The sequence below is a fragment of the Camellia sinensis genome, chromosome 2, assembly GCF_055761805.1.
Source record: "Camellia sinensis isolate YWXY chromosome 2, ASM5576180v1, whole genome shotgun sequence".
Lineage (NCBI taxonomy): Eukaryota > Viridiplantae > Streptophyta > Magnoliopsida > Ericales > Theaceae > Camellia > Camellia sinensis.
The window spans coordinates 67,435,269-67,444,289 of NC_138962.1; the positions used below are offsets into that span (position 1 = coordinate 67,435,269).

Below are 9,021 nucleotides of genomic sequence, written 5' to 3' on the forward strand. Positions count from 1 at the left end.
TGTAATATATTTATGCTGTATGGTTTTCCACCAGTGCTATATTTTGTTTGTCTTATCACTGCTATTAGGGTTTTGTTAAAGAAATTGTTTCTTAAATTTGTCGATATGATTCAGGCATTAACAGAAATCTCGTGACTGTAGGTACTACTTAACGGATGGCTTCGCATCTACAGACGTCACCGAAGAGAACAAGAGATGGTATTTTTTTTCTTCCTAATATTATGTATTGTTTTATCAAACTACAAAGCGTCAGCTTGGGATTTCCCCTTTTATGTTGTGATGTGCTTTTTCCTTGCAGATGCAATCTGAAGTTGTTGAGGAAATTATTTAAAGCAATATTCATTGATAGTTGAGGGGAGATAAAAGTGTAATTAACCCTTTGTCTGCAGGACTGGTGACTTTCTCCTTCTAGACTTCTTATCCAATAACTCTTTCTTTTTTTCTTTTCTTTTTTTTTGAAAAAAATTGTTTACATAATTAAGAGTGAAGTTAGAAATTTAGTAAATTGAATAACAATGAGAGAGACACCAGGATCAGTTCCGGTTGGTGTTGGATATAACATTTCTCATATTTGGTAATACAACTGACTGGTAGAATTGCATCATTTGAAGTTAAAATTAGTTGCCAGATGCTGAAGTTTACATTTCTCATATTTAGCCATGTAAAACTTCAATTGACAGGGAACTTTTACATAGCTAAATAGCATAATTTGATTCGTCAATTGAAGTTAAAATGAGTTGCCAGATGTTGAAGTTTACTACGTCGGTTTACCAGGGTGAAGTCCTGGTAAACAGCAGGGTCAAGGCACACAGCTTAAGGATATACCAAATGGTATGTATTTATCATTTATCTAGTTCTGAGTTTGTCAATTCAGATGTAGAAAAGTACTAATTATGGATTGACAGCTAGAATTTGAATTGCATCAATACAGATTTGTTGTTCCTTAATCTTATTTTGTTATATTGTTTTATGCTCTGTCTGGCTAGGATGTCTTGGTTTTCACATCGATCTCTAAAGTTCATTTAAATGTTATTTTCCCAAGGAGGTGTTGTTCCAGTGTATAAGCGGAACATTTAAATGAGTTATGTTGGTGATGTCTGGAGTCTTTAGTTTCTAAGGTCAGGTCATAGCTTTTGATTGGTTAGATTTACAATGCTCTTTCATAATTCACACATAAATTGTATGGGTGTATTAGAAGCTTGAATAATATTTGTGCCTTGAACATCCAACAATGCACTAAAATATTAATTTTGCTAATTATGAAGCAAATTGAAATGAGAATTGTAAGATTTGACACAAAATATAAAAATGATATTAAACAATCGGATATATGAAAAATAAAAATAAATGGATTTTGGTAATTTTGGAGCTTTGTGATTTAAAGTTGCCAGATGTTGAAAGCAATTGGTGCTTTGTAATATAACTCTGGTATAACGGCGTTACCCAAATTGTAAAATAGCTTTTGTTTGAACTTGTACTTACTGTTTAGATGTGCACTACTGTATGGCTCAAGAAAAGGGGGGGGGGAATTCTGCGTCATCTAGTGATAATTGCCTACAAGCCTTGATGCATTTGAAGCAGTAACTTTGCCGGAGGATGAGGCCCACAATTTGATGTTAAAACTACTCACCAGAATTACGTTGGAACTTTGTTTACATATTTACATTTGCAGTGATCCCTTTCATTTCAGGGGAGAAAGGAACTGGAAAAGGTGGGAAGCCTCTCCATTACAAAGGGAGCAAATTCCATAGGATCATTCCCAGTTTTATGATCCAGGGAGGTGTTTTATTTATTTTTTAATTTTTTAATAATTAAAAAAAAATCAATTCATTATGTAGTTACTATATATGCATTTTGCACCTGAACATTAAATTTTTGTACATGAGTATTTGAATGTCTGACATGTGCATGGAAATGGTATCTTTGTCCCTTCAAGACTAATTGATGAGCTGGATTTACTATGCATTTAGAGGCCATGAGGTGTACCAAACACTGTTCAAGGAGGGGACTAAGGAGGCCCAGGTTTCAGATTGCAATCTCCAGCTCCCAAACATGGCAGAAGATGATTTCTCTGTGATGAAGAACTGGGTTTCAAGGCATTATTACCCTGCAAGTCATGCATTGGACAATGGGGTTGAATCTGGGTCTGTGAGTGCATTGGGGTATAGGGATTTGCAGTCACTGAGCTTGTCCATGAGCCCTGGCTCCCAATCAAGCTGTGTTACTGGTTCACAGCAGATCTCACCCACTGTTACTGAGTGTGTAGCCATGGAGGGAAAGAAAAGAGGGTCTAAGAAGCTTAATCAGAAGCAGGTTGTCCATAGGAAGTCCATTGATACATTTGGACAGAGGACTTCACAGTATAGAGGTGTCACAAGGTTAGTTCTTTAATCTCCTTCCATCTCTTTTCTGTAATATGCTAGATGTTCTTTGTTATTGCATCTGTCTATCTTTTTATTTTATTATACAAAATGCATACCTTTCTTCCTACATCACTCATTATCCTGTTAGGAATTAGTCACACCTAACCAGGATTGGCTCACAGAAAAACAGAAAAGAATAAATGCATAAGAATTATAAATCACATGCATATACAATAATACAAGATTTACATAAATTACCCAAAAACGATCCAAAAATTCATGATCGCTGCAGTTGCACTGAATAAAAAAGATTACACAAAATATATAGAGATAGGTGCCCCTCGCAACCACATGCATATAATTAGAGCAATGTATCACAAATGCATAAATACCAAAAATACCCTTACTCCAAATTCAGTATCAAATGGCTCCCTATCTAGTACTTCCCCAAAAGCAATATATTGCTTCATGATCTTGCTGTGTTTGCATTTTTTCAATTTCTCTCTCATTCATTCTTGTGAGTTAAGGGTGGCTTGGCCTAACGATAAGTTTGCTGTTGACATCTCTGGTGGTATGTGTTCAAGTCACTGCAACAACCTCTCCAAAAACGGGATAAGACTTTGTACATTTTAATCTCTTCAAACCCTGCATTAACGGGAATCTAGTGTACTGGATCACCCTTTATTTATTTTTATAAGTCGTGTTTCCCTTGTTTTCATGTTTAGTACTTTGATTTTCTCTCTGTGGATTATCATCCATCAGGCATAGATGGACTGGTAGATATGAAGCCCATCTATGGGACAACAGTTGTAAGAAAGAGGGACAAAGCAGGAAAGGAAGGCAAGGTTAGTGAAGGAAACATATAATCCATCCACATTGCCTCCTTCAGATTTTTACTTTGCCAGGCCCTGCATTGTTGGCCATCTTTTGTTGTTCAAGTGACTAATATACTATTCTTTCCTCATTTCTCATGTTCTTCATTGCTGGGTGATACCAATAATGACTATCAGTTTATTTGGGTAAGTCTTGTTATTGACAATGATTGAGTAATAAGCATGTTCTTTCCTTCAATTCTCATAGCATCATCATTGCCAAATACTAATTTTCAGGGGGTTATGATATGGAAGCAAAGGCTGCAAGAGCTTATGATTTAGCTGCACTCAAGTATTGGGGCCCTTCGACCCATATCAATTTTCCGGTGGTTCTCTGACCCTCTCATCAGCTTATTTCATCTAACAATTGTTTTGTAACTGACATGGGACTCTGTATATTGATGATTTAGCTGGAAAACTATCAACAAGAACTTGAACATATGAAGAACATGACCAGACAAGAATATGTTGCTCACTTAAGAAGGTATAGTCTATCCCCTTGTATATTAGACAACAATGTTTGTTTTCTTTGTTTGATGTGTTTTTATCTCTAATATATTGATCTTTGCAGAAAAAGCAGTGGCTTCTCAAGGGGTGCTTCAATGTACAGAGGAGTCACAAGGTCTTACTATTTTTTGCACATACATCTGTTAATCTATAATTTTTATTGGCACACTTCCTTTAATTATAAGTAGAAGTATATTTGATGTACATCTCGTCGTTCCCAGACCCTGCCCTTCTTTATGGGTCTCTAATTCTGATGTAATCTTCAACAGACATCATCAACATGGACGCTGGCAAGCTCGGATAGGCAGAGTTGCAGGAAACAAGGACCTTTATCTAGGGACATTCAGTGAGTTCCTTTGCATCTTCTCAATTTATTTGGGCAAAAACTTTTTCCCGTAGACATCTAATTGCTAAAAAATCTTCTCATTTCAAATTCTGCCAAGACATTAGTGGTTTTGCTACATAATTTGCTAAAAATATGCAACTATTTAAATGCAATATGTGGCTTTCTGTTCTTGTACTGGTTTTGATTTCATTTCGATCTGGTTCTGATTTAACTGCAATTTTCAGGCACCCAAGAGGAAGCTGCTGAGGCCTATGACATAGCAGCAATAAAATTTCACGGGGTTAGTGCTGTCACTAACTTTGACTTAATGGGTATTGTGTATTCATTTTGTATTTTGTAGTTTCTATCAATGAAGTTAGCTTCTGTGAATCCAAGGTTGGAATTTAACATGGATAGTCTCTTGTCAAAAGATATGTGTATAGAAACTTGTAAAATCAATTTCTTTTATCTATTGTGATGTTTTTTTCTAAAATTGGTTGTAAATTCCGGGTATTTCAGCCTAATGGCTCTTTCCCTCATCAAACATACCCATTAAATTGGTCAAGAACCCAAACCACAATACAGGATTTCAATCATCCCACATGAAAATTGAACTGTGGTCACCATTGATTTGTCCTCAACTCAAGGCCCAGAGGCTGCTGTATATTAATGGATTTTTTTTTTACGAGAAATATTAAAAGAAAAATCTTGATGCTTACCTAAAATATAGTAGAATCACAAGTTGCTTCATTCACCAACTAAATTTGATTTGTTGGATGAAGAACTGTGTTGAATCAGGAAGGGTTGACTTTTGTTAAATCTATTTTCTATAACAGCTTTAGGTATGTTACATATGATCTCTATAATTGAAATTGGTTTGATCTGTTTTTGCAGGAATAGTATGTATCCTGAGCAGTTGACTCGTGTCAGTTGTGAACTACAACTCTTTATGAGTTCAAGAAGAGCATACAGTCTCTAATGTTTTTGTAGTGGAAGTGGATAGAACCATAGATAGACCTGTGGATAGAACCATAAATAGACCTGTAGACACCAATGCTTGCTTAAAGATGGGTTTTAAGCCACTGGTTTGGTATTGTCAGCCAGTGGCAAATGGACACTTTGGTTGTTTCCATCTACAATTTGGTTCTTGTGGGCCTGTGCTTATATCGAATATGGCTGACTACGAAAAATTTATCGCTATTTTTTAGTTTTTTTATAGGTATTTCTTTAGTTCAATAACATAAAATTAGCACAATTTAAAAAAAAAGAAAGGGGCTATCACGGCGTTTTTAAAAACGTCGCTAAATAGCATACCAACAGTTGGAGTTTTGAAAAACAGATACGGCGGCATTTTTAAAACGTCGCTAAATAGAACGGTGATGTCATGTTACCGTTAGGAGAACTTTCAAAAACACCGCCTATAGTAATATAGCGACGTTTCTAAAGCGCCATAGAGTTATAGCGACGGCCACATCTTCGACGTTTGGTGATAAACGCCGCACAAGGATTTAACGGCGTTTTTAAGAGTTATAGCGGCGTTTTTTAAACGCCTCTAAAACTCTAATTTCCAGCAGTGCGTCATGAAATCTTAATGCAAATGGTATACAAATAGAACCCATCAACTGATAAGAAGATTAAGGTACATCTTGAGAACCCAACAAAATCCCCTGCTTTTATTTGAACATTTCTAGAGCTCACAAGTCCCATAATGAATAGCTGATAGTAGATTTAAAAATATAGTTAAGGTGTGTTGTATGGATCAGAAAGTATTCATACTAGCTGCTAATATTTTCATCTGTACCTTTTTCAGGTAGCCTATCCAGTAGATGTTTCTGAAGTGCAAGATACAAAATTCAGGCAGCCTAGCATCTTATTATGATTTTAATTGTTTCTGAAGTCCAAGCCTGAATGAATTGTCTGGACTGTCAAAGAACATAAGTGACGGTATTTTGGTTAAACTAAACAGCACAGTAGAGTCTCTTGAAGAAGAAAAACACAAGCGACTAGAGAAGGTAAAACTTATTCAAGCTGTTTTACTCACCATCCTCTGACTTGTCTGTTGCTCAGAGGAAGCATCGACATAATGAATTGTCTTCTCCGTGGATTTTGTGTGGACTTTGCAGCTTCACCATCTTGGTAAAGCATTGACAAACTTGTGGAACCTTATGGATACGCCTTTCGAAGACCGTCAATTGTTCTGTCACATTACTAATTTATTATGATCAGCTTCATCGGTTGAAATATCCTCTCCTGGAAGCCTCACCCTTGATATAATCCAGCAGGTTAGTACATATGTAATCAATAATTCTCAAGAGCATCATCATCACAAGCAAGATTTGATGTCGTTTCAAAATGTTTCAAGGTGGAGGCTGAAGTTAAGAGATTGGATCAATTGAAAGCAAGCAAGATGAAAGAACTTTTCGTTAAGAAACAATTTGAACTCGAGGAGATATGCAATAGATATACAATTTGAACTTGAGGAGATATACAATTTGAACTTTTCGTTATGAAAATGTGCAATTATTGATTTCTTCATCAACAAAAGCAATGATAAAATTTAGAAGTATGGGGAAACAAAAGACCACAAGCAAAAGATAAAGAGATCAAAGAAAAGGTTTCACTGAAATTGCACTATTGCTATCCCAAGGACACTAAATTTGCTTTAAAAAGGTTATGTTCCCATAACCCCACAAGACATACAGAGAGACATATTTTTTGACATGCCACCAAGTTACTAGCAGTGCATGATTGTTAATTTGAAACCTATCTATGTAGAAGCACAACTTCATTGCTAGAATTTCCTTGCAACAATCCCACCAAAGTCCACTTCATATGAATTAATTTGACTAATAGATGAAATTCAATGCACTAATCTGTCGAGTGTTAGAAAATACAAAAACAAATCTGCCATTTTACCATCTTGTTGCCAAAAGTAGAACCTCAGACCTTGCAGTTATCAGATTACCAAAAAATACTTAGCAGAACTTGTGAAAAAGATTCTCTTGGATGTTTTCATATGTCATATTTTGTTTAGAAATATTTTTGTACTTTTGTTATTTTTAGTCATTAGGGTTCCTCTCTATTTAATTAGCATTAATTTGTTAATTATTTTCGTATTGTAGGTGTTGAGGATAATATACAATAATATGGCATCTTTCCCTCTTTACATTGTATTATGTCACAAGGTATCATAGCTAAGGTGGTCGGAAGCCATAGCATATTTATGAAAATAAACTATTCACATATTTACACATAATATATTTATAAAAATATAAATTTTTAAAATGTCCCAGATGTAGTGTCCTGCACTTTTGAAAATTGACGTGTTAGCGTGTTAGTGTTGGTCAAGTGTTCATGTATGTGATACGTACGACACAACACTTCCCGATCTATCAAATAATTCTAATTTCCTCCCTCATCCCTCTCCAAATAGAGAGCAAAAAAGGACTTGCCAAACTTGTCGGTTCCACTCTTGGAATCAACTCACTCTTTCTAACATTTACACGTTACAAAAACACCATCTGAAAACACAAAAAGATACACCTTCAATGTGTCACTTGGCCCATCTAAATCCATAAATTGCAATAATCTCATCTACAAATGGGAGATTCATAAGGAAGCTTCTTGGATTGCTCCCACCTCAAATCCACTCTAAGAACTCCCCCCAGCATGAGAACTGCGGAAAGCTGAACTGTCCTCTGGTGTTTTTAGAACTTGTAATTGCTATTTTCTTAAATAATGTTAGCAAGTTCTGCATTGACCTTTCAGGTATATGTAAATTAGGTGGTTGATCTTACATCAGTACAAGAACAGAAAAAATGCTAGGGTATTTCCATTACCAATGAATCAAAATGTGAACTCCAGCCACAGGAAACTAAGTCTATTCAATATTGCCACTATGATTACAATTACATATACCAAGCAACTTACAACCATAAAACTTGAAATCTCAACAACCAACAATACTCCTCACGTAGAGAAAAAAAAAATATACCTTCCCTTTTGTAAAGTCTGAAGAAGAATGGAAGGGATACAGTCGCTCAAACAGACCTCAAAAGAAATTTTGAAGCATTTGGATCTCATAGATATCAGATCAAAGAAGAAAATAATGTCATTTTAACCACATAAAGGCAGAATCCTTGATGGTAACCAACAAAGTACCTAATTTGACCTAACATTTTGATGTATCTTGCTCATGTGCACTTTGATGAATTGTATATCCAATTTCAAAGCTTCAAAACTGTGAATATATATCAACCTAAAGAGTTTATGCACTAATGCTACCTGTTCAAAGGTTCCTGAAGTTGATGAACTCTTCTTTCAGTTTCTTCCAACTTCTTACGCATTTCTTCATTTGATTTGAGGGCTTCTGCACATTTTCTTTCAGAATCATCGGCTCGTTGTTTCTCCGATTGCAATAAAGCCTAAGCAACATAAAACCAGGGTAAATATTAAGGAAATAGAATTGGAAGAAGCTAGACAAGGTTTCATAAACTAAAAAATAATACTGAATAAATATTAACAATAAGAAGAAGGAGAAGATTTGTGTATGTAACAAGAGACATGCCAACAAAATGGACAAGCTAAAACAGAAAACTCATTGTGCAAATAAAACAATCTCATTTCCCAAAATGATCGTTCAACCTTACTTGTAGGAATCTTCTACTGGAATGGAACCTCTCAAACATATGAATCCCTATTCCATGAGATTACATGGAAAAAATTAACTCAAATTTGTTTATATTTACAAAAAAAATAATTTACAGTTGACCTCAAATTCTTTAGTCTTTATCGCTTTCTATAACTTTTCGTTTTTCAATTTCACTCCCTCTGGGATATCAATTTCTCAGCTTCTCTTCATTGGTGTGCAAAGAAATGATGACACACTTGAAAAAGGTAGCGCTTAAGGCAACCAACAAGAAAGAAAAAGAAAGGGGAAAAATATGTGACGAGC

At 35.3% G+C, this 9,021-nt stretch overlaps 1 protein-coding gene and 2 long non-coding RNA genes across 3 annotated transcripts; 2 read left to right on the forward strand and 1 right to left on the reverse strand.

Annotated features, from left to right (window-relative positions):
- Nucleotides 1-1,711: 1,711 nt before the first annotated feature.
- Nucleotides 1,712-5,046, forward strand: LOC114279116 (AP2-like ethylene-responsive transcription factor ANT). Its single transcript, XM_082910579.1, has 9 exons — nt 1,712-2,378; nt 3,126-3,208; nt 3,374-3,382; nt 3,473-3,561; nt 3,646-3,719; nt 3,807-3,857; nt 4,012-4,088; nt 4,313-4,406; nt 4,962-5,046. The coding sequence occupies exons 1-9, from the start codon at nt 1,945-1,947 to the stop codon at nt 5,044-5,046; spliced, it is 996 nt and encodes a 331-aa protein (XP_082766705.1). The 5' UTR covers nt 1,712-1,944.
- Nucleotides 5,047-5,865: 819 nt separating this feature from the next.
- LOC145819585 (uncharacterized) lies at nt 5,866-8,493 on the reverse strand. Its single transcript, XR_014360335.1, has 3 exons — nt 8,352-8,493; nt 6,109-6,264; nt 5,866-5,989 (listed from the first exon to the last, which is right to left on the reverse strand). It is a non-coding gene; the product is annotated as an uncharacterized LOC145819585 (long non-coding RNA).
- Nucleotides 5,947-6,776, forward strand: LOC145819584 (uncharacterized). The gene is made up of 3 exons (XR_014360334.1): nt 5,947-6,079; nt 6,191-6,349; nt 6,430-6,776. It is a non-coding gene; the product is annotated as an uncharacterized LOC145819584 (long non-coding RNA).
- Nucleotides 8,494-9,021: the final 528 nt, after the last annotated feature.